At 43.3% G+C, this 26697-nt stretch overlaps 1 protein-coding gene across 1 annotated transcript in view; it reads left to right on the top strand.

The window, feature by feature from the left end:
- Nucleotides 1–26697, top strand: part of LOC115094717 (gamma-aminobutyric acid receptor subunit alpha-3-like) — a 263575-nt gene that overhangs the window by 184453 nt on the left and 52425 nt on the right. The window contains exons 6-7 of the mRNA XM_029607973.1: nucleotides 9264–9416; nucleotides 22680–22891. Of these exons, the coding sequence (XP_029463833.1) occupies nucleotides 9264–9416; nucleotides 22680–22891 (365 nt within the window). The remainder of the gene's footprint in view (nucleotides 1–9263; nucleotides 9417–22679; nucleotides 22892–26697) is intronic.

Raw genomic sequence — 26697 nt, 5'->3', positions numbered from 1 at the left:
TTTATTCACACACACACACACACACACATTCTCTCATTCATACACATACATGTTCAAACATATTCACATACACACACAATCTATTCAATTGCTTCCCCCTCTGAATGCAAAAGGTGCAGGGGCAGGGGCAGCAGCAACAGCAGCCTCCCCCAGCCCCTGTGGGCCACCAGGCTGTGCCTTTTCCAGCAGCTAAGCCCTGCTGGAAAAGCAGCATCGGCCCCAGCAATTTCTCATTGCTGGGGCCGATGCTGCTTCTTCTAGCCCTGCAGGTTGCACTGTTTCTCCCAAGTCCTTGGGGGAGGTGAATGCTGCTTTTTCAGTCTGGCTGGCTACAGCTACACTGCTCCTGACTGCAGAGGGAGGAGAATGACAATACTGTTTCTTCTGGGCCCTTTCCCTGCTGCACTGACCCTCCTGTTCCTGACTGCCGGGAAGGGGAGGGGGATGGGAAATCAATGAGGCTTCAGTCTGAAATCCACGCTGCCTCTCTGAGGCGGGGGGGGAGGGGGAGGGCTCAATGCTCTTTTAGATGGGCAGGCTGCACTTCCTTCTTCTTCTTATGACCTCGTTGGGGTCCCGATATCTTCTTCAGGCCACTGTTCCTTCTGCTGCTGATGATAGGGGGAGAGTGGAGAGGAGTTGCAGCCAGAAGACTAATTTACATTTGCTGGCCCACATTTGGATGGGGCTATGGCCCTTGTGGTCCACTTTGTTCTGGCGCCTATGAGTGCGGTGATCCTCCCCCTTCATTGCAGCTGAGGCAGGCAGAAGTTGCAAGTTTACAACTTCCTCCAGATCCAGCTGCTGAGAAGGGAAAGGATCACTGCTTGCAGGACGCAGACAACACAGCTGCATGTGCATCGGCAGTCGGGAGCCACAAATTAACCTCAAGACGCCAGTTGACCAACCCCGCACTATATGAATTTTAATCCTTCTTGTATATTTACCCACATATGAAAGTTAAGTTTACAAAGACATTGGATCAATGGAACTACCATTGGCAAACTAAAGTTTGTATGTCATTTCATGGTGAACCTTTTTCTAGTTGCAAGGTGAATGAAGGTTTTATATTTTATTGTTAAAGAGCATACTGAATATGTTCCACATTTTCTGTAAGTATATTTGATCTCTATGTTATATTGAATCCAATTATTTTGAGGCATATTTATTTTTAAGAATAAACAATGGCTTATGTTTGACATCCAAGGGAAAGCAATAAGTGGGGTGTCATGGAAGTGCTTTATGTAAACTTTAAATGGCTAATGTCATTTTATAATGTCAATAAAACATGCTTTATTGGAAAAACAAAAAGCAAGATACAAGTCAGGCAAATGTAGTTTTCTTTTCTCCTTTCTAATAGTAAGACATCTCTTTTGGCAAAAAGCTTGTTTATATGCCAGTTATAAACATGTATAAGAATCATCTTTCTGCTGAAACCTGCTAAACAAATTCTTGGGTTTGCTGAACAAAGATGTTGCAGTCTCGGAAATTGTTACACAAGGATGATTATCTTCAAAGAACATGAATGAAAACTGTCAAATCTATAAAGATTATTTTTGTTTGTGGGTGTCAAATATGTGTTGTTAATAATTGCAAAGTTGACCTTTTTGATTCAGAAATCTAAAACCAAAAACTGTAGAAAATGTATTTCAAAAGTGAAGTGTACATTTGGATTCAAGGCATTAATACAACAAATAATGGAGTATAGACTCACTATTGCCCTTCCAAAAAGCAGAATATCATTAATGTACCTTTTCTATAAGTTGATGTATTACCAATAAGTTGAGAGGTATATTCTTCAAAAGAAGATACATAGGCATGCAATGCTGGGTGTCTAAATGCATTAAATTTATTGACAGAAAAAACCTTTGAACCTGAAAAATGTGAGGATCCATATATCAATGCCATGTTATAGCAAAGTCTCCCTCTTTACCTAAGGAATATTATTGTATAAGGAATCAAGGTCCTTAAGGTCCTGGTAAAAGACAGCATGCAATCTCTAATTTACAGAGTATTCTGATCATATGGCCCAAATATTTTATATATGATAGATTTAAAGGGAAAATGGGTTGACCACAAAGATGAAAAAGGACACCAAATTGGAACTAGTCCTTAATAGGCTGATCAGGAGAATCAGATAAGGAATTATGAATTTTTGGAAGAATTTATAACACTGTGATTTTAGAATGGGACACTAATATAAATTCAACTTGTTTCTTTGTAAGAACATTTTGACTTTGCTTTGATATCTAATAATGTTTTGATTTCATGATATATATCTTCAGTAGTGTGCTTTGAGAGTTTCAAGTAACTATTGTTTCAAATCTTAGAAGTAAATTTTAAAAGGAGTGCACATGCACTCATAAACATACACTCAATTTTATATTGGGTGCGCAACTACCTTTAAAATATCCCTACCATGCATCTGTGTTGGAGCCTTTATATGAGAGGGAGAGAATCTGACACTCTATATATCTCCCACTGTAAGAGGGGCACTTTCAATTCAGGGTGTGTTTTTTGGGGGGAGGCAGCGTTACAAGGGTCTACCGATCCATGCACCCTAGACAGACCAATATAACTCTGCCCCCCAAAAAAAACCCACCCTGAGTTGAAAGTGCCCCTCTTACAGTGGAAAATATATACAGGCCGATACAGTTAACCTGCTTTTCTGTGCACCCTCTGACTTAATATCATGGCGATATTAAGTCGGAGGTCCCGAAGTGTCAAAAAAGTTAAAAAAAAAAAAAAAGAAAAATGTAAAATGGGCTGGCGGCTGTCGGGCCGAAAACTGGATGCTCAATTTTGCCGGCGTCCAGTTTCCGAGCCCGTGGCTGTCAGCGGGCTCGAGAACCGACGCCTGCAAAGTTGAGCGTCGGCTGTCAAACCGCTGACAGCCGCCGCTCCGGGCTAAAAGGAGGCGCTATGGACGCGCTAGTGTCCATAGCGCCTCCTTTTGCCCGTTTCTACCGCACCACCTAATTTGCATACTGAATCACGCGCATCGGCCACTCGCCGGTGCGCGCACCTGGAGAGCGGGCGTTCATCCACACTCCCGCGGACTTTACTGAATCGGCCTGATACTTAGGTTCCTTCTTTCTCATTTTCTCTTTGTCTCCCTCCCTCCCTTCCTCCCAGTGTTCAGGATTCCTCTGGCCCAAAATCTCATCAGGATCAGTAGTAAAGTTACGGAGGTAACATGATACGCGTTGCAAATTTGGGGGCTACATATGTAAGTCTTGGCTCTGCCTCCTTATTCTTGACGCACGTACTTCCTGGCTTCTTAAAATTCTCACTGCTTGCGTGCGGCCCTCATATGCATGTATGGGAGCGTTTTTGTGCGAGCAGTGCTTTTAAAATCTACCTGTTATGTTCTACTTTGGTAATATTTTGGTCCTGATTCATTATATCTATTCCACCCCCATTATTGGCAGGCTTAATAACTATAGAGAAATCTTCAACCCATTCTCTTCCATGACGTTCATTTTTAGATTTAAAAAAACATCGATCAAATCTGGCTTGCGGTGCTACAAGATTTCTATACACAAATCTTTCAAATATGGCCATTGCTTAGTCAATAAAACTTAGAGGAATCCAAACCAAAGGTGCTGATATGAAAGAAAAATAATCTGTAACACTGATCTTAAAAAAATAATTTCCATTTCAACAATCTAAAAAGCTTATGTAGAAAAGTCCACAATAGAAAAGGATCATATACAGTTTTAGGAACAAAAAAAGAGCCTCTCCTAGGTGTTGTAATTTTGGAAGGTGATAACTATCTCTTGAAAAATATATAACAATAGTTGTTTGGGCATTTGCAGCCATGTATGCAGTCTGGTTTACATGGAATTATAAAAGGATTGAGGACTTCTGTTAGTTCTTTGTGATGGTGCTCTTGTGACTTCATGATTCTGTAACAATGGGAAGGATTCATTCTTACTGTTATCATCTTTTTATGGTTGACTGAATGTGGAATCAATTGTTTACCCTCATTTAACCTCGTTTCCATATTCGGGAATAATTTGGACCCTTTTCATAATCTTGTTCATCTCATTTAAACTTTATATATGTAAAGTATTTAATCTCTGAAGTGTCCATATTGCTCTTTAGTTTCAAAAACTGTCACATCCTTTAGTTTTATTTTTTAAACATGAATTTTTAAAAAATCTAATTCAGCTTTCAATGTCTTTCTCAATTTTTGTGATCTCAGTAATCAAAATCATCAGATAAAGCACATTATGAGGTAGATTTTAAAAGGGTGAGCGCATGCTACCTGTTACGCACACATGTACACCCAATTTTATAACTTGGGCGTACATGTGTGTGCACCGGGATCGGCGCTTGCAAAGGGGTGCACAATTGTGCACCGTGTTCGCACTGAGCCCGCACCGACCCGTGCTGCCTTTCCCCATTACCTACCACCCACCCACCTTCCCTTCCCTTCTCCTACCTCCCCCGCCCTTTCCCCCTACCTTTTTTCTCTTCTTCTGGGGCTGAATTAAGTTGCGTGCACGGGATGACTGCCGCCGCGTGATCCCAAGCACAGCGGCAAATGGCCGCTGTGCCTGGAACTCTTGCCCCGCCCCCACCCCCCCCCGGACTGCCCCACCCCGCCCAGGACCACCCCTTTTTGCAAGCCCCAGGACTTACATGCATCTAGGGGCTTTACACGTGTCTCCGTGCCTTTTTAAAATAGGCCCGGCGCGGGTAACCTTTTAAAAACCAGCCCATTAAGTATGGTATTCCAACTATTCATTCTTTCAAATATAACTGAGATGCTTTCAAAGTGCATTATCCTCTCAAATTATGATTCACTCTACAATATTCAAAGTAGAGGAATTTAATTTTGTGTGAATCAACCTTTATTATATTAGATTTCAAGCGGAATATAAAAATATAAATAAATAAAATTTCTGAATAATAGAATCAAAAAAGAGGGTCTGCAGTAAGTAACGCATCCCTAGAGTTATCAAAATGCTATGTTTATAGCAGAAATAGTGCCCGTGATAAAAAAAAAGGTGCATTGTTAGGCTAATTTCCCTGCTTCCACATTGCATAGGTAATTTCTGGAAGATGCTTATTTTCGCTTCGCACATTGATTAATCCACCATGGATGCGTTACCGCAAAAAGATTTTTATCACAAATGGTAGAGAGAGAGAGAGATGGGGTAGGATGAGGGGGGGAGTTACATACACAGTAGGAGGTACAAACAGCAAAGTTGACATCACTGAAGATTTTTGTTAGGGTTTTGTGTGTTTGTGGGCCCCTGGGCAGATGGGAGCGATGGTACCACCCACAGGGAGGAGCCCTGTGAGTCTCACCATCGGGAGGCGAGGTCTTGGCAGGCTTCAGACACACCTGTGGAATAGAGTCTTTATTAGAGAGAGAGAGAGACACTGCTCGAGGAGCGGGCAGTGTAGAGAGTAGCACAAAGTTCATTTGATTTGGTATACCCAGAGGGAATACATCTTCATAGTAACCCGGTAATGGTCCGCAGAGCAGGGTACACCGATAAGGTCCTCTCATAGAGATGGCTTGGTTGTGGCCTGCAGCGCAGGGTACACCAACAGGGTTCCTCACGTAGATCAGGAATGGTAGTGGCCCACAGCACGGGGTACGCCAGAGGATTCCCACAGATGATGGTATGATGGAGGTCCATGGATACGGTGCACATAGGAGTGGCCTATGTAGGTAAATGCGGTAGTGGCCCGCAGCGCGGGGTACACCGGAGAGCGGAGGTAATCCAAGTAGTTAGAGTACTCACAGCAAGGTGCATTCCAACAGTAGTCCTGGGATGCAGGGTAGAGTGTAAGCCCAAGGCACAAGGCCCTCCAAGGAGCAGATAGCCAGAGACAAGAATGGCCCCCAAGGACCGGGTACCCAGAGGGTGTCTCGCCTGAGTAGGAGCTGAAACGGAAGTCCATAGCATGAGGTGCGGAATCAGCAATAAGGAAACTCGTTGCCAAGTAGTCAGTGGTCTGGTTTGGTTGGCTTAAGTATCCGAGAGCAGAGACATCATCAGCGGGAGATACCTATGTGATCCCAGTGTCAAGATGGCAGTCGGAAGCGCCCACACCATCCTGGGAATGCCAGATGGGTTGGCGGTAGCTGGCGGAGGCCGCCACTTTCCCCAATGGAGTCACTGAAGAGAAAGGTGAGCAGAAGTGGTTGCAGCCGTCTGCGACTGACGGGTTAACAATTTTCTGCTGTTTGAATTGATGAAAGGTACAAGAGAAGTTGAGTTATACAATGCACTCTCTAGTCTCTACCTACCTTCAAACAAACTAGGTAGAGAGTGCATCAAGCTAAGTAGAGAGTGCGCTGTACAAATCAACTCCTCTTGTACCCTTCAAGAATTCAAACAGCAGAAAATCATCAGTAATATCAACTTTGCTAACGCAAGCACAATGCACACAAAAAAGATGTAATTATTTCTGCCACTAAAACTCATGTTGCTGTGCATTACTCTATCGAATTTGACATTAAGAGCAGCTCATTACCATTAACTCCACCCAAACTCCTCCCACTAGCATAGCAAATGCAACATTTGCAAAATAGCGCACATTGCGCTATTTAACGCGTGCGTTAGGGCCTTAATGCAAAATGATAAATGATCCTTAGATGTTCTTCAGAGAAGCTGAGTGTGTTTTCTCAATTTGAAGCCATGACAGTTGCATAAATAGTTGGACCTTTACTATAGAGTCTCTCTTTCCTTCTGGTCTTAATTTAGCAGCAGATTGGATTAGATTTTAAAGTATGTAATATCTGAAGTGTCCATATATGTTGCGATCCCTCCTGTGCTGCACCACAGGAGGCATCTTACCTTCTCTTCCGGAGGCTGCTCTGAAGCCAGGGCCTCGCTTGTGAACTATCCAGGATTTGCTCCAGGGCCTGGGAGGCCTTGCTGTTCTTGAGGCCTGCCTGTGGCTTGCTTGGCTCTGCTTGGACTCCCTGGTTCGGCCACACCCTTCTCCCTAGGGGCCGGCCCACGGCACTCCTCCTCAGTTATAAGGCCAGTGAGGGGCAGTCCAGGTGAACTCCTCCCAGGGAGTTGCCTGCATACAGCAGTATAAAAGGACTTTCACCAGTTCCTGTTTGCCTTCGGATTGAGTTTCACAGTCGTCTGTGCTGCTTCCTTGGTCCAGGCCCTCCGTGGTCTTCGCTTGTCTTGACGGCTCCCTGTCCTGTGTCTCTGCCTGTTTCCTTGATGTTGGTTCCAGATGTCCCTAGATGTTTGTTCCTGTTCCAGTTCCCGAGGTTCCAGCTTGCTTCAGACTGCCAGGAATGCAGTATCCCGCGTCGACTGCCAGGAGTGCAGTACCCGCTTCAGACTGCCAGGATGCAGTACCCCACTTCTTCCCTGCGCTTGCCCCATTCTCAGCATGGTCTGTGACCAGCCTTCCTGGGCTGTGTTTAGGTGCGCAGTGGGACAGGGTGGTCCGCAACCAGCCCATTGGGTCCGCCCTTGTCGGTGGGCTGAGTAGGGCGCCCTGAGGGACAGTGCCAATATCATCCTTCCTAGCCCTCATCTGTGATGTCTCCGCTTCAGCCCTTGTCTATGATGTCTCTGCTTCAGCCCTTGTCCATGATGTCTCCGCTTCAGCCTTCGTCCATGATGTTCTCGCTGCAGCCTTCGTCTGTGATGTCTTCTGTGTTCCAAGGACTCTGTCTGCCCTCGTCCTCTGTCCGGCCTGCTGCCCAATGCCGTTACCCAGCGGCAGGTCTGAAAGGGCTTGGAACAGTCGGAGGACCGTTCATCAATCAACATTGCGTTGTTGGTTGCCATGGGCGTGCAGGTCAGGTTGAGGGTCAGACCTTGTTCTCTCGTCCTTGCTTCAGCCTTGCCTCACCTAGCCCTCCATGCTTGCACCAGCTCACCTCCCACGGTGTGGCTTGGGGCTCCTCCCTGAGTCTTGCCGTGGCCCAAGGGCTCACTACACCTGCTCTAGAGGCGACTATGCTCCTCGCACTCGCAACAGAATCTGAAAGGCCTCCAAGCCCTCAGTTCATCAGCAGCGTGGAGGACGCGCTCGTAACAATACAAATAAATAAATAAATAAATAAATAAATAAATATATATATTTGTAATTCTTTCCAACTATGTTTGAATATGATTATTTTTTAAACAGTAGTGTTTATCAATGGAATAGAATAGTAGTCTTTTTATTTTGATCCTGTGAACCAATTGCAGAAGATTTTTTTCTCTTGATTTTAATTAGATGCATTGAGTTTGATTGTGGGTTGACATTTTAACAGACCCATCACAAGTTTTTCTGTATTTGGCTGGAACACAGCCGTGAAGGTTTGGTGAGCATTTTAGGAGTTGTACTGTTTCTTTTCATTACACTGTTGTGTAAATTGGATGATTCAAGTCAAGCCATAAATGACTAAGATTTATACTAATTTGAGTTACCAGTGTCAGATGACTCATATTTATCTGAACTGATTTGTGGACTTTTGGTTTGAAACTATCAACATTTCTCTGATCACCCCACCACCCACAAAGTTCAGATAGCATTTGAATTTAATTCTAATGAATCTTCCCATCCTTATTGTTAATATGTCCTAGTTTACCCTTTCAAGGCTTAGATTTTCCCAGATCATCAGGTCGAGGGATGATGAGATGATTATTTTTGATCTGATCATCTGGACTTTTTGTAGTAATCTTATAATCGTATAGCAAGCAGCTGGATAATATTGGGTGAATATTGAAGTTCCTTATTTTTGTCATGGGAAAGTGGGTCTGAACTGGGTTGCTACTGACATGGAGCTCAAAAGTCATTTCATACATCCCTGGGTTCATTTTGAGTCTCTGTCTCTACCTAGACAATTCAAACAAATCAGTTAATTGCCTGAGTTCTGATGAAGTTTGAATTCATTTGGTGCTGGTTCACCCATTAGTAATTGAAACCTTTTGAGACACAGCATATTTTTTCATAAGAGATCTTGAGGAAGATATGTAGAGCCCAGATTTTAAAGTTATCTGGGTATGTAAGTTAGCCAGATTTAACTTATCTGGCTAAGTTACAAGGCACATTCAGTGGCATAGCTGAATATACCCGTGCAAGTCGCTGCTTAGCCGGATGTTTTATCCGGCTAAGATAAACCTGCCCATAAATTCTATGAAAAAATTGTTAGTGAGGTGCTGGTAATTGAGGATATGCAGAAGGGGGTTAGGGAGACAGGAAAAATCCACTGAAAATACACATTGTTTTCCCCGATTCTGAAAGCACTCCTGCTCTGCTGTAATGTTTTGTCTCTCTAGGGGAATACATTGTCATGACTACACACTTCCATTTGAAGAGGAAGATTGGATATTTTGTAATCCAGACATACCTGCCTTGTATCATGACGGTCATCCTGTCCCAGGTTTCCTTTTGGCTTAACCGTGAGTCCGTTCCTGCCAGAACTGTTTTTGGTGAGTAAGGACACATTCAGGTGAGTGGGTGGAGGGAGGATATTTCTTCTGAAGATTAAAACTGTCTTCACTTACCATTGCTTGGGTGTGAACTTCATTACATTTCTTTCTATAATTATTTTACAGCAAGGACAAGAGTCACTCTTTCTTTACTATGTGGCAGTGTAGAAAACAGTAGGATATTTTGAACCAAGTAATGAAAACATTCAGTGTACTACATATGACAACGTGTGTGTGTGTGTGTGTGTGTGTGTGTGTATGTGCATCTATATATATATACACACACACACACACACACACACCTTCACCTGAACCGGTTTCTGATAGAGTTTTGATTTTATTTTCTAATATCATACTGCTAATGTCAGAGCATTAAATAATTCCATGTTTTGGGGCACTGGTACAATAAATGGTATTGACTATAAATATCTACTTATGTAACTAGAATAACAGGTTAATAATTTCTTTTTATTGAGCATTAATGAATAGGTGGGTATTACAACTTTTACTATATATATAGATATTTGTAAAATAAACTAATATAACATATTTCATACTTTAGCATATAGAGATATTTACAATTCAAATTGAATTACCTGTTTCACATTATGGACCCTGAAACTGATTACAATAAAAACAACAAAACCAAATTTATGTAAAGCTTCAATAACCACAAAGCACATATAGCAAAATATGGGTGGACGGCACCCCTCCTCCAATGCAGCCCACGGTGAGTGGACAGGCACAGCCAGTAACGGGGAGGCGGGTGTGTCTTCCCCCACTGTGGGCATCACTCCTCTCCAGCTCTGGCTATTCCCCCCCATTCATTTAGCTCGGCTGCCTGGGTGCTCACCGGTGGTGGTGGTGGTGGGTTCCCATCCTCCTTACTTCCAGAGTGTCCGGCCTCCATCTTGGGCTCGGGGGTGGGGTCATCCTTCTGGGGGGGCCACACGTTGATTCTCCTACCTTGTCGCATGGTCTGGCATCATGGCGACTGTCACGCGTTGAGCAGGGCTTGCTGGGGGATCTCCCTGCAGCCCTCATGGCCACACGATAATGCTGGCACTGCTGGAGAAGGAGGTGATTGGAGGGCCTGTGTCAGGAGCGGGGCATCCAGGGGTATTTAAACTTCAGCAGCTACAGCAAGCTAGGGCTTGGCAATCCACTGGCAAGGCCTTGCAAGACACAGCAGGCCTTGGAAATCCTGCCTAGGGGGCCAAGGGTGGTTCAGGATTTGTGGCCCTGGTAGCGGCTCTGGGAGTTGGGGCAAGAGTCTTTGCTCAGTCAGGCACAGTCTGGGGGCAGGCAGGGGCAGGGTTATAGAAGGGGATGTTTGTCAAGACTCAGCACCTGGTTTACAGTTTTCCTTCTGTTGTTAAGTTAATAAAGCTGTGGCCATACATTTTTCAAAGTGATTCCTTATCTGACCCGTCTTCATGTCTCTTTTTCTCCTGAGACTCACCCAGACCCACCCTTAACTCTTAAACCTGAGCTAGGAGCACTCCTGGCCACTTCCAGAATTACTCCAATGCATTAGAAATGTTGCTGTCAAAAAATGCTCTGCTGTCAAAGGTATAGCAGCAAGACCCATAAGATGTAGAGTTTGGGATATGCCAACAAGGCTAAGTGATAGCAAGATAACTCAGGTGGCATATTAGAGGTATAGTAACAAGGCAGAGAGGCAATAAGAACACCCAAGATGTAACATTAGGGCCAAGGCAGCTTCACCTTAATTAATTCTCCATCTTCTCTTCTTGTCATGCCACGGTCCTATTCTGGCTAATACCTCACTAAGGAATTTTTTGGTTACTATACTTACCAGTCTCACTGTAGCACTTATCAATTAATTATATATATATATATATTAATTTCAAATATCTGTTTAAGATGAATACTTCAAACTCCATGTTTTATTATTGTTCCTATAGGTTTCTATGTTATATGTTCTCTGTTACATGGAATGCTTTCAAGCAAGTTTAATTGTTCAATGTAAACCGATTTGATTTGCATCTAATGCAAGAAGACCGGTATATAAAAAACAAAAAATAAATAAATAAATAAATAATTTCAAATAACGTATTATTTGCCTGATACAATCTTTCTAGGCGATTTACACCATGAACCTTAAAACAAATTTAAAATAGACAACATTCTCATCTTCTCAAAGAACCTCTCATCTCATTGTCAAGACATTCATCAAATCTTTCAGCGACTACTTTTGGAGAACACATCTGCATAATCTGCATACTGAGGAAGAAGTTCCATGGATATTGTAGCCAAGGGAACAGCTGATGTGGGCTCAATCCGTCATCGACATGCGTCATGAAAATGAGCCCCCCAGCTCATTAACTGAAGCAATCCCCAGATGAATTGAGGAGAGTGGAGCTGTAGCCAGGGCAATCCTAGCATGATGGGGTACACTGCTTTCTCGATGACGTAGAGAGTGATACTCTCCACATGCAAGATGCTGGTGTGGAACCACAGAGGAACTGTGACCATGGTGATCCATCCGGGAAGTGGTTCTCCATGGATGGAAGAGATGACTAGTGGTGGCTCCCGGGGAACCATGGACTGCGTCAGGTGGTCCACAAGGGCCTTCATAATAAAATTCCGCCCATGCCGGAGTCGGCCAACGCTAGGGTGGGGAACTGGTGGCTGCCCAACGTGATGGACACTGACAGATGAGTTGGGGAGCAGGAGAGGTAAAGCATAAAACCATCTCCCCACTGGCTCCTAGGATTGCTAGTTTCCCAGCCTCTGGGGGTAGTGCACCAACTGATGCCCCTTCCTGACACAGTAAAAGCAGAATCCCAAGGTGTGGTGGCAGAGCCTCTTCTCTGGGGAGAGATGACTATCCCAGTTGCATAGGTTCCTCAGACCTTGTGTCAGTAGGAGGCATTGCCGGTATCGTAGTAAGCAGACATGAGAAGGATGGGGCCAGGAATATCGGCCTCTGTGGGAGTTGCAACTCCCGGGTTATATTTATTTATGTATTTATTTATTTATTTATTTAAAGTTTTTTGTATACCGACATTGGTTAAGAAAACATCACATCGGTTTCCATAGAACAATAAGTAGCCAACAGGGCTTTACAATGAAACTGATGATAGAAACTGGGAAGAGGTGGGGGGGCGGGGAGTTAGAGGGTGCAGGAAGCCAAGGTTATGCTGTACAAGTATGTAAACACAAAAACATAGCTAAATACAATTATGGATAATGTACAATAAAAATATAATTCAATACAAGTAAAGATAATGTACAATGAAAACAGGGGGGGGGGGGAGAGTTAAGAAATGGGGTATTCGGTCAAGGACCTGGGGGGGTGAAGGGAGGGGCGGGGGGGTGGCGGAGGGGTGAAGGAGAGAAGAGTGATAAGAGGAGGGGGCTCATTGGTAGGATCGAGTGAACAACCAGGTCTTGAGGTTCTGTCTGAATTTCTTAGTGCAGGTTTCAAGGCGTAGGTGGGTGGGCATAGAATTCCATAATGAGGGTCCAGCTAGGGATAGTGCACGTTGACTAGTGAGGCGGCGGTTGATTCTCCCTGCCAGATGAATGAGTGAGTCCGGAGACCCTAGTCCATGGTTCACTGGGAGCCACCACTAGTCATCTCTTCCATCCATGGAGAACCACTTCCCGGGTGGATCAGCATGGTCACAGTTCCTCTGTGGTTCCATACCAGCATTTTGCATGTGGAGAGTATCACTCTCTACGTCATCGAGAAAGCAGTGTACCCCATCATGCTAGGGATGCCCCGGCTACAGCTCCACTCTCCTCAATTCATCTGGGGATTGCTTGCGGGTGAATGATGAAGCTCTTGTGCAGCTAGTTCATCTTTCACCCGCAAGGATAGTCCTTCCAAGAAGATGTATCAAAGGCTATCCTCTCACCAATTTAATTCAGTGCACATGGTGCGGAACCCAATGACCCAATCCATCAAAGGTTGGGTACCCTCCTGGAGGTGAAGGAGTTTCGATCCCACAGTGGCCAGCCAGCCGGGTTCATCAAACAACAGTTTAAAGGCTTTGATGAACTGCTGTAAGTCCTGGATAAGTATGTCTCCACGTTCCCACAAGAGAGAGGTCCAGGCCAAAGCCTTTCTATCCAGAAGAGAGAGGATGAAGGAGGATTTGATGGTGTCACTGTAAAATTGTACAGGCTGGAGAGAATAATGCATGAAGCACTGATTTAAGAATCCACGGCATTGCTTGGATTCCCCGCATACCGGATACCAGGAGGTGCACCATGGGCACGGCTTCTGAAGCTGCTGGTATCTCAGGAGCTGGAGAAACAGATGATGCCTTAGTGATGTTGAGCTGGTGCTAAGGCATTCCATAGATTCCACCAGCAGTTCCAAAAATTGTTACTGCTGAGTGATCCACTGGGTCCATGGCCTCGGAAATCTGTTGCAAGTGTGAACCCACAGGGAGGAGCTCTGCAGGTCCTCACCATTGGTAGGCAGAGCTGGCTGGAGCAGAGGCCTAACAAGAGCTTCACCAATATCAGCCCACATTCTCTGCAGGTTCAGCCCTTGGGTGCCAGGGCCAGCTGTTCTTAGACATGGGCCTCTGGGTCAAGAAAGATCTGTCGCAAAAGTAGATGGCCAGCGAGAAGAAGACAAGTCATTTTAGGCAGCAGACAGAAGAAACAAGGACAAATTGAGGTCATGGCGGGCCCCGATCCATGAAAGTGAAAAGGAGGTCCGAGGTCATCCGAGAAATCAAAACGAAGACGAAGTCAAGGTTCAAGCCGAGGTCCAAAGCTGAGGAGTCAATCCATAGGGAGGAAGGCAAGGCAGGACAGCACGGAGAGCAGATGGATGAGGAATGACCAGATGAAGACACAGGACCACCAAAGACACAGGAACCAGGAATCAGACAGGACACAAGAATGTGAGCAGGAACCAGGAACAGCATGGCCATCAGCTACTCACAGGAATTCGACCTATTGCCAAAGCATCAGATGTAGATCAGAGCAGGAATTAAATAGTGGTAGACCTGTGAAGTTATCTGGAGGTGCTGCGGGACATTTCCCACTGCTGGCCTTTTGCAAGTGCTTAGCCATGCATGCGTATGCCTAGGAACTCTCACTCAACCGAGTGGCGTCCCTTGTGGCTGTGTTGGGCCTGCACAGTGCATTTCAGCCGCATTTTCACTGGTTGGCAACTGGGAAGCCCCTCCTAGTCCAGGGTTGCAGGTAAGAGTAGCCAGTCGCAGGACGGACCTGCGGCCGGCCAAAAGCAACACAGCATCTGCTTCAGAATCACACCTTCATGTCTTGTTCCCTGCAGAACAGGAGGGAGGCGTGGATCAGGAAGAAAGGGCTGAATTAGGGAGCAAAGTGGCTCCTCTCTCCTCTGGCTGCTCCATCCTCACCCTACTTTTCCCTGAAGGCTGCCTAGTGGAGAGGGGCTAGAGCAGACCTCCTTTGCTGCTCTGCCTTCTAAGTCTGAAAAGAAATGGTGGAACTCCATTCCAGGCTGTTGCACCACAAATTAAACCCTGGTAGTGGTCCTCAGAAGGTGAAATTCCTCACTGTGGCTATAGATCCAAAACATATTAATTGTATTCAATAATAGCAGAAATGATCTGAGTTCATCTTAGTTTGGCAATAATCTTGTGATCAAATTTGCCTGTTGCTATTGGTTTATTGATTGAAATATGTTTTATTTTGTAATCCACTTAGAACACGTTGATATTAGTGGAATAAAAGTACTTTAAAATTAATTAATTAATAAAATTACACATGTATTCACACATGTTGCAATTCACAGAAACAATAACCTGCTACATTTTTTCAAATTCCAGGAAATTTGAAATTTGAGCTGTGATTAAAAAAAAAAAAAAGGGTTTGCAAAGGACTCCTTTAGCAGAACTATTCCTGCCTCCACATAACCCTAGTACAGAAATTTGAGTTGGTTCAACAAGAGACAAAATTCCCTGTTCCTTAACAACATAAGAACATAAGAAATTGCCATGCTGGGTCAGACCAAGGGTCCATCAAGCCCAGCATCCTGTTTCCAACAGAGGCCAAACCAGGCCACAAGAACCTGGCAAGTAGCCAAAGGCAAACACCAAGAAGATAACATGCTGCTGATGTCAGTAATAGCAGACGACATCCTTTGTGTGTTAAAGTTCCTTCTTTCCCCTTATAGGGTTTCACTTCACTCTTTACCTCAGTGGGAGAATCTCCACGATACTCCATGAATAGGGTCATAAACTTGAAGTTATATAACTGCACCCTTAATGGGAGTTGCCTCATGTTCTTATGATGTTTGCAAGAGCTGCAGGCCATTTCACCAGAGCTAGGCAGCATTTACCAGCTCCCTGCTGATGTAGAGATACTGCTTCTCTTGGGAAGACATGTTCAAAGCCAATCACCAGGTAAATAGCTATTTGCCCGGATAAATTAGCTTGGGTGAAAATTGCCCTCCTCTGGCTGGCAAAAAGCATCCACAGTATTCCATCATGTACATAATTTTAGCTAAGGACTGCAAGGAGGCACCCTTTCTTCAGTGGCAGACATTGACGGAAGGCACGTACTTGGTCAGTCCGATCCTGCATGCTGAACGCTGAAAAGAGAGTTCATTCAGTGCTAAAAACAGAACGTGAAAGGTTAATCTTATATGTTATATGTTTGGCCACATATATATATATTCAAGAATGGAAATACTGAGCCTCATCTACTTACATGGAATGTTGAGGTTCTGAGAGCTAGTAAGTGCCTTCCGTCAATGACTGCCACTGAAGAAATTATTTGTAGGGCATCTTTAACTCATTTTCATCCTTTGCAGATAAAATTGACACCAGTCCACACAAGCAAATCTATTCCCTGAAGAAGGAGATTAATGACTCTGAAACATTGCAATGTAGGACCTTGATCCATTAAGAGCCTCGCCAATACAGTGGACTTTCTGCAAATAAGTGTGGAGATAGCTTGTAATAATAAGTATCTGTATGAATATATATAGCTAAAATCATAAGAATTCATAACCCACGCACAGAGTGACTGATGATTACAAAGTCCAAGTGCTAATCAGGGCAGATACGGTTTGGAAAGCCTTAAGCACTATATGATGGTCACTAAATAAACATTTAGGGGCAGCAGGCTGGCTAAAATTTGCTGCCTTTCAACTTTGCTGCCTCTTATTCTGCAGAGAACAGCCCCTCTGCTACCCTTTAACTGCCCTTACAGAAGGTAAGAAAGACTAAATGAATTCTTTGCTTCCGTGTTTACTAATGAGGATGTTGGGGAAATATCAGTTCCGGAGATGGTTTTCAAGGGTGATGAGTCAGACAAACTGAACCAAATCACTGTAAACCTGGAAGATGTAGTAGGCCAGATTGACAAACTAAAGAGTAGCAAATCACCTGGACCGGATGGTATGCATCCTAGGGTACTGAAGGAACTAAAAAATGAAATTTCTGATCTATTAGTAAAACTTGGAACCTATCATTAAAATCATCCATTGTACCTGAAGACTGGAGGGTGGCCAATGTAACCCCAATATTTAAAAAGGGCTCCAGGGGCGATCCAGGTAACAATAGACCAGTGAGCCTGACTTCAGTGCCAGGAAAAATAGTGTAAACTATTCTAAGGATCTAAATCGTAGAGCATATAGAAAGACATGGTTTAATGGAACACAGTCAACATGGATTTACCCAAGGGAAGTCTTGCCTAACAAATCTGCTTCATTTTTTTGAAGGGGTTAATAAACATGTGGATAAAGGTGAAACAGTAGATGTAGTGTATTTGGATTTTCAGAAGGCGTTTGACAAAGTCCCTCATGAGAAGCTTCTAAGAAAACTAAAAAGTCATGTGATAGGAGGCGATGCCTTTCCGTGGATTACAAACTGGTTAAAAGACAAGAAACAGAGATTAAATGGTCAATTTTCTCAGTGGAAAAGGGTAAACAGTGGAGTGCTTCACGTATCTGCACTTGGACCAGTGTTTTTCAATATATATATATATATATATATATATATATATATATATATATATATATATATATAAATGATCTGGAAAGGAAAATGACTAGTGAGGTTATCAAAGTTGCGGACAATACAAAATTATTCAGAGTAGTTAAACCACAATCAGATTATGATATATTACAGGAGGACCTTGCAAGACTGGAAGATTGGGCATCCAAATGGCAGATTAAATTTAATGTGGAAAACTGTAAGGTGTTGCATATAGGGAAAAATAACCCTTGCTGTAGTTACATGATGTTAGGTTCCATAATAGGAGCTACCACCCAGGAAAAAGATCTAGGCATCATAGTGGATAATACTTTAAAATCGTTGGCTCAGTGTGCTGCAGCAGTCAAAAAAGCAAGCAGAATGTTAGGAATTATTAGGAAGGGAATGGTTAATAAAACAAAATTTCAAAATATTAGTGAACCCGGTATAGTTTTTAACACTTCAAACAGATAGCTACACACTATGTTGAAGTGTTAAAAACTATACCGGGTTCACTAATATTTTGAAGTTTTGATTACAACTGTGGTTCCTGGAATATATTAATTATAAGGGCCTATAACGTGTGATTGATATCGTAATAAAACAAAATGTCATAATGCCTCTGTATCGCTCCATGGTGAGACCACACCTTCAATACTGTGTACAATTCTGGTCGCCGCATCTCAAAAAAGATATAGTTGCGATGGAGAAGGTACAGAGAAGGGCAACCAAAATGATAAAGGGGATGGAAGAGCTCCCCTATGAGGAGGATAGACTAAAGAGGTTAGGACTTTTCAGCTTGGAGAAGAGACGGCTGAGGGGGGATATGATAGAGGCCTTTAAGATCATGAGAGGTCTTGAATGAGTAGATGTGAATTGATTATTTACACTTTTGAATAATAGAAGGACTAGGGGGCATTCCATGAAGTTAGCATGGGGCACATTTAAAACTATTAAAATTAAATTATTTTTCACTCAACGCACAATAAAGCTCTGGAATTTGTTGCCAGATGATGTGCTTAGTGCAGTTAGTGTAGTTGGGTTCAAAAAGATTTGGATAAGTTCTTGGAGGAGAAATTAATTAACTGCTATTAATCAAGTTTACTTAGGGAATAGCCACTGCTATTACTGGCATCAGTAGCATGGGATCTTCTTGGTGTTTGGGTAATTGTCAGGTTCTTGTGGCCTGGATTGGCCTCTGTTGGAAACAGGATGCTGAGCTTGATGAACCCTTGGTGTGAGCCAGCGTGGCAATTTCTTATGTTCTTATGTTCTTAAGGTGGGGAAGTGAAAGCATCAAAAGTGTCTAGGGGTGGCAAAATCCTACATCGTCCCTGCAGAGAAAAAAATGTGTTACGGTAGCATCCCTGACTTGCTTAGCTGAATTTCAGGTCTATCTGGCTAAGGGCTGGATTTTCTAATGCCGCAAGGCATAGTGGATCCCACGGTAACGGAGGGCAGGGGGCGAATCGGGGGCGGGGGGGGGGCATTTCTGCGATAGCCAGCAGCGATCGCACCTCTGTGGTGCGATCACTGCCGGCGTCGCGCCTAATAACTACACCATAAATAGTGTAGTTATTCAGCGCAAAACTGACAGCGATAAAGGTGCTTACTTTTCGCTATTGGCGCAGCCTCCCCTCTTCCAGGGCTGACGCTGCCCCGACTCTGTCCCCCATCTTGGTATCGCACACGATAAGAGACTTTTTGCATGTGAAACGCCCCTTATCGCATGCGATCCGTTTAGTAAATGAACCCCTAAGTTAGCTGGATAACTTAGTTTAGACCTGCTTCAGAATAGATGTAAAGTTATCCGTCCTTCAGGCCGATGCTGTACCATGCGCTGGCTGCAGCGCATGGCTCAACAAGTGTCCATAACCCCCGATGCAAAACAGGGATTAGTGTGACCAATCGCGTGCATAGCTAATAGTGCTCATCACATGTAAATTCATGTTGATGAGGCTATTTAGATATTCCCCCGATGCCCCCCCCAAAAAAAAAAATACGCCCAAAATGCACGTTCGCACATTTTTACTCTTCAAAATTAACGCCTTCCCTGAGCAGGTGTTCATTTTGGAGGAGCCCAAAAAGTGTATAGAAAAGTAGAAATTACTGCTTTTCTGTGCTTCCTCTGACTTTATATCGTTGTGTTATTATATTGGAGGAACAGAAAAAGGAGCAAGGTAAAACAAACAAAAAACAAAAAACAATGGTCTGACCACATCCGAGGTCTGGCCTGATGGGCCAAGTGGTCCGGGTCATGAATTCAAGAATCCGAGGTCCTTATGAAAATTGCCTTTGCCAGACTGCAAACCTCATCCCTCCTGGCCAGGGACCCTTGCCTGACACTTAATATTAATTTATTCACTCCTTCACTTATTGTCGATTGGTCCATTCACTGTCACATGTCAGTGAAAGGACCAATCGCCTTTCAGAAGGCTGAGAAATGTGTCTCTGGCAAGGGTTGCTGATCAGGAGGGAGGAGGTTTGCAGTCTAGTAAGGGAGCTTTTCTCCTACAGACCTCCGATTCTCAAATTCAGGTACTGGACCCCTGGGTCCGACTGGGACCGCTTGGCCCATCGGGCCAGACCTTGGGGGGAGGGAGCTTAGGTCAGGTCAGCCGCTGGGCGCCCAGCCATGTCTCCTACATGCCCGATGCCAAGGACGCACAATTTTCCCTAGCGCATCCTTTTTATCACAGCAGGTCATTTAAATATGACATTGGGTGCCCAGGAGAGGTGGTTGGGCGCTTTTTACGTGCCGGTATTGCATCGGCCTGCTTGTGTGGCCAGATAACGCTACTTAATTGGATATCATCAAAAGATATCTGGTTACGTTGCACTGTAGAGAAATGCACCCAAAAAGATGTCAAGGGGCTTGCAGCCTAATTCCTTCCCTGCCCACTTCCATATTTCATATAACGTTCTGCCTAGCCGTGCATACCCCACTCCTCAACCCCTCCTAAATTTGAATCTGGTGTCCACAGGTTGAACCTCACCCCCCCCCCCCCCCCCACACACACACACACAACTGCTTCCCTGGTTCATTATAACCATTACAGTCAGGTGTTTCTCCAAGACCCACCTGCCCGCAGTCCACCCTGACCTCCCCCCCCCCCCCATGCCCACGACCCTACTGGTAGCAAAGTAAACATTTACCCATCCCATGGCTTTAGTTAGAAGCAGCATTGGAGCTCCAGAAGCGGGTCATTGCTTACCTCGCTCCCGGCAAGGGTCTTCAGTGCCAGGCAGATAGGGGAGGGGGGGACTCAGGGGAGATGGGAAGGGTAGCCAGGGACATTGGGACTATGGATGGAGGCGAGCACCAAATTGTAATGGGACAGAGGTGGATGTGATCCCAACCTGTGGACCCGGAACTTTATATTAAAACTTAAGAGGAGCTTGGGGAATGGGGGATGCGAGGCTTGGCCCAGCAGGGCTTATATGAAATATGAGGGGAAGAAGGAGGGAATCACGCCGCAGGGCCCCCTTTACAGCTGTTGCTTTTATTCTTGATACTGGCATTTAACAAGATATGTTTTGAAGATGTCTGGTCAAGTAGTAAGTTATCCTACCACACAAGGCCAGCTATGTTATATTCAAACATAGCCAGTTAGGTTTATAAGTTATCTGGTTACATTTAGTTGTAAAACTTTAGCAGAGTATTTTCAGTGAGACTTTTATCCCGCTGAATATCCGGGACAAGTTATCTGGCTAACTTTAGCTGCCTATTTAACTTGTCCATTTCCTGGCTTACTGAATATGGACCTGTAAATACCATCCCGAGCCTCCACAATACAGATGTTAGATAATTCAATTGTCAGTTGAATGATGCAAAATCATTGTTGTTTTTATTATCTAATTTCTGAGGCAGCTTTACTCTCTAGAGTACAATTTTTGAAAGATTTTACCTGGGTAATATTGAAGGTTGAAAAATGACTCCTCCGCTCCAGCAAGAAAAGAGCACCAACACTGAAAAGGGGTAGGCTCGAGGCCGGGGGAGGACAAAGCAAGCAGACAATGCCCAGAGATTTCGTTTTGGAATCCCTGCCTGTCAGTTACGCAGTGGACTTTGCACATGCTCATTAGCAGGGTCCGCTGCTCTTAATAATAGCAGGCTACTTAGCAGAAATGTTTGTCAGGGATCTTCTGATCAAGTTTGCTTGTTGTTCAAAAAATCTCACATATCTTCCGCTGCAAGGACAGGCGTAAATTACACTAAAATTCAAAGCGAACATACACTGCATATTTGCTTTGAAATGTGCCCACCAAATCTACCCCATACAAGTTACACCTGGTATACGGCGTGCAAACATTTTTCTGAAAATGTACATATAATGCACATACAGTCAAATTTTACAAGATGCGTAAATCCGAATTCTACCCCCCAGGAACGTCTCCACCACTTATATGCAAATATGACATACGTGCATGTTTACTTGCATATCGGGTGGGTAATTTTGTAAAAGTCCACTTCTACAGGTAAAACGCTGTTTCACCTGCAGAAGTCCCATTGATAATTACCCCCAAAAGCTTTATAACTCTTGAAAGCTTCTTTTTGCCATTTTTCATTTATACATTTACAAATTAATATACAAGTATACACTTGAAAAAGAAAAAGCAATCAATCAAGCAATAAATATGGATATAACCAACAATAGAAAATAATAGGTCACTTCTTACAGAGACCACAATATAAATGGGAGGTGGCCAAGAAATACAGAGAGAGAAGGAAGAAGGAAAACCAAACCTAGGCAATGTCTTCCAAGAGGACAGTTACTCTCGTAATAATCAAAGCCAGCATGTTGAAAGTTTCATTGATAGTCTCACCAATTTTAATGAACGTATCAAATCAGGATGCAGAGTTCTGCCTTTATATATTTGAACCCCAGGAAGGCATCATACTGACATATGCAAGGTATGACTATAGCACAAAATGCTAAGGAAAAGACTCAGAGAAGGAAAGGTTTTAAATAGATGAATAGTGATAATAATATATGCACATATTTTATTTCTAGACAGGGAAAAATAAATATATATATACACATTATTTCCTATTTATTTATTTGTTTATTTATTTATTTATTTATTTATTTCTGTCTTATATTTCTTTCCCACCCATTGCAAAAACTGATTCAGAATGGTAAACAAAGCTAGTGCAGTTGAGTCAACAAACAAGCAAGTTGATATCTTGACAAATCCAGTTAATTCTGCCACTTAAAGTGAACAGGTAGAAAAGCAACCCATTGTTGCATGCATTTTAACTGTGCTCTCTCCTGTCTCTTTCTTTTCATCTTCTTTGCTTTGGCAGGTGTCACCACAGTCCTCACAATGACCACACTGAGCATCAGCGCTAGAAACTCCTTGCCAAAAGTGGCGTACGCGACGGCCATGGACTGGTTCATAGCCGTCTGTTACGCCTTTGTGTTTTCTGCGCTGATCGAGTTTGCAACTGTTAACTACTTCACAAAGCGAAGCTGGGCATGGGAAGGCAAAAGGGTGCTAGAGGGACAAGAGATGAAGGTAAGGTATCACGGGAGGACTGGCGAAAGGGAAATGCTACATGAGAGAGCTGCATTGGGACTAGGAGTGGGTAACATACAGCCCAGCAGACTTATAGAGGCTGAATGCTATGCACTGGGGTCATCAATTTAGGTCTCAACTGAAGCAATTCCCAAAATGTTTGTGAATGTAGACTTTGCCACCACATTACTTTTAATCATGTAAATGAGAAAAGAATAATGCTTGCTTTGTGTGAATTGTTTTACCTACTGCCTATAGCCATATGTACACAAAATCCTTATTATGCTGTACTTTTGGATCATCATAGGAACTGTATACAGTATGTACTTAATGAACAAATCTGCCCTCCCAGCATGTTTGCAACCATGCCATTCAGTAATCATAACATTACCAAAGTGAAACCTTTCAATGCTAGACAACTGTGTGAAATCCATATTATTGTCTGAATGTCAGCATTACTATTTTAATACCATGGGGTTGGTTACCAGGTGTAAAACCATAGGAAATACTCCTGCAATTATTGTCCAAAGCAAGAGAAATGACAAGGTTGATAGGATTACATGCATGAGATTTTGGAAAGAACTGATAAGGGTAAACCTTTACAACAACCAATTCAGAACAGACAGTGGTGACCATCATATCTAAAAGTTCTTATATTACCCCCAAACCTTAAGGAAAGTAGATAACTTCATTGTAAACAGTGAAGTTATTGTTTCCTTGCCTACAGAGGGAAGAATAGACCTGAGAGGCACAGGGACATCAGTCATCAATGGATGGTGAAAAACAGTACTAAAAGTGAGCACCTGACAGTAATCAGGGTGTTTTCAGGCAGGCCTGGATTTGTCAAGAAGCATACTAGGCCTGTGCATAGGGTGGCAATAATATGGAGGGGGGGGAGAGGGTATCAGGCTGGCTAAAAATGTGCTACCTTCCAGCTGTGCTGAATCTCATTCACCAGAGAGCAACTCTCTGCTTCCTTATCTAATCCCTTCCCACCCAGGCAGCATGCAGGTTAGAGGGGAAGGAGGTAAGCCTGGAGCAGACACAGCATTTTGGAGAGGCTAGGAGGAACTGAGAGAGGGATGAAATGAATGGGTAAAATGTAACAAATGAGTCCATTTTTGTTTCATTTATGAAACTACGAAATGAATGGAGGAGTTCCAAGAATGGGCCCAGAAAACAAGAAGGAAGTCGGTCTAGCAAAGCCGTGAGGGATGAAAACAAGGAGATGCCGAAGGTCCTCAAAAGAATTTTATTGAAAACAAATTAATCCGTGAATGCCCGACTCTAGGCCTGAGTTTCACCCAGTGAAGGGCTGCTTCAGTGGCTATATTAAAATAATATTTACAAAAGCAACATTAATAACAATATAATTCATAAACAACACACAGAAAAATAACCTAAACAAAACATAGACTAATAAACATACAGAATATTCATATGAGTCAGTTTATAAAGGGACTGTGAGAGGATGGGAAACAAATGAGATAAAAAGACCATGGCACAGTTTAAAAGCAGTTTTTTACCTGTTTAAAACAAAATATCTCATTTGGTGCAATGCACTTTGAAACTGTCATGCCTATTGGGAAAAAATAAATAAAAATAAATATGAATAATAGATGTGATACATTCATATCTTGGAAGCAGTTGAAATTGTGAAAAAACACATAAATCATTACCTCATTTAAAACGACATCAACAATGAACTCCAAAACATTGGTAGCCAGTCTTTAACTATCTTGTTGGTGTGCTCATATCATAAAATCCATAAGCGGTCTTTTTATCTCATTTGTTTCCCATCCTCTCACTGTCCCTTTATAAACTGACTCATATGATTATTCTGTATGTTTATTAGTCTGTGTTTTGTTTAGGTTATTTTTCTATGTGTCGTTTATGAATTATATTGTTGTTAATGTTACTTTTGTAATGATTATTTTATTATAGCCCCTGAAGCAGCCCTTCACTGGGCGAAACTCAGGCCTAGAGTCGGGCATTCACGGATTAATTGTTTTCAATAAACTTCTTTTGAGGACCTTCGGCATCTCCTTGTTTTCATCCCTCACGAAGTTCCAAGAATGAAACAAACATTTTCATCTCATTTATGATACCCATTCAAGTTGATGGCTGTGCTGTAATCCAGTGAACACTGAATAAACAGGTGCAGGTAACTTAACCAACTCTGCATATCTAACATCACAGTCTCCTGAGAGCAGATGTGAAACAATTTTGCAAAGGAGACCAGAGGACAAATCAGAGTGAAGCAGCTTTTCACCTAGCCTATTGCTGCTAGTTATGGATCAAGGGACACTGATATTGTCCCACTGAGAGGTCTGAGCATGTCTAAGAAACTGTCTTCCTCTCTAGCAGTTGGTAGAGAATGATCTCTTGCAAGAAGCTCTCTCGCAGTTCAAAAAAACTTTGAAAAAGTTTACTTTGGCATTGATCTTCCCTGCTACAATGGTCTCACTGTGACAGACAGATAGGTAGTGGCATTGAACTGGATGAGGAGACTAGTGTCACTGGAGATTGAAACATAGTGCTAGTAATTTTTTGTCTATGTCTGTCTGAGTATCTGAAACAGTGTGAGGTTAGCACCCTGACAGACTGATTGATTGAAGAAGAGTCTTAGTCTGGCCAGGCTGCTAGCCTTAAGTTCTTAGTTCTGCTTAACTTTAGTACTTTCTCTAGTAGTGTTTTGTGTGTGTAAAGGATTCAATAAGTTAACACTCAGCAGTATATAGCACGCACTTACACCGTATGTGTGCATGTGTGTGCGACAGACATTTTTCCATACAGTAAATAGTGTCATAAGTGATACAGTATCAATATTAAATTCCTTTGTTGTATCAAACCCCCCTAGTAGGTTTCACACTCCATCATGCCACTGAGAGGAATGGGCAGAGGAATGAAAGTGAGGGGGGAAAAACATGTCTGAAGGGGCAGTCCAGCTTATCACTAGTAATAGCAACAAGAAGAAAGGAAGCCCTGCCTGTAAACTGAAAATGTTTTCTTTAGCCACAGAATGGCAGGAGCAAAAGCCAGTTTAAGGCAGAAAGTATTGAAATTTGGAGAGCATATGCCACTTCCACCTGTTCCTCCCCCTCTTTTTTTAAAGCAGAGTAAAAAAATGGGAGAACCATCCAAGAATAGCATTAGTGATGTAGAGACAGCAAAACTGCAACACCCAAAACCAGCAGCATGCTCCTATATAGTGACTGCGTCTGAGGGAGTGAAGGCAGTATTTTTACTAACTGATTCTGATGAAAAATCTTCTCTAATCAGAAATTGAAGAGCCAATAGTTAAAAAATATTTGGGAGGATTAATCAGTAGCATCTTAGCTTCCAGTGAGATGATGAGGGACAACAGAGTAACAGTGTTGAGAGCAACCCCAAGGAAGAACAGACAGTGCAAGTTAAAATCATGAGTGTTGTGCCTTAGAATTTTCCTCAGGGTTCACCCACAACCTCAACTCCAGTGCCAGTGCGCGGGCCATCCATTGCTCCTACCAAGTGACAGGGGCCAATCAATGGCACCGGTAGCTCTTGTCACATGGTAAGGGCAAAGGGCCACCAGCGCCATTTTAATTAGTGGCAGCCGATGGCCTGAGAGGGGGAGATCTCTCCCGGGACCCCTGCTGGACCACCAGGGACTTTCGGTAAGTCTTGAGGGGGGTCAGGAGGGTGGGGGTTTGTAATTAAATTTGAAGGGTTGGGGTGGGTTTGGGGGGGGGGGGTTTGTGTGCCCTCTCTCCCCCCCCAAAAAAAAAATGATAGGAAAACCACACAAAATTTCATGGGTTTTCCTT

This window comes from Rhinatrema bivittatum, chromosome 6, assembly GCF_901001135.1.
Source record: "Rhinatrema bivittatum chromosome 6, aRhiBiv1.1, whole genome shotgun sequence".
NCBI classification, from domain to species: Eukaryota; Metazoa; Chordata; class Amphibia; order Gymnophiona; family Rhinatrematidae; genus Rhinatrema; species Rhinatrema bivittatum.
Note: the sequence above shows the minus strand (reverse complement) of the source record. Positions and strands in the feature narration are given on the sequence as shown.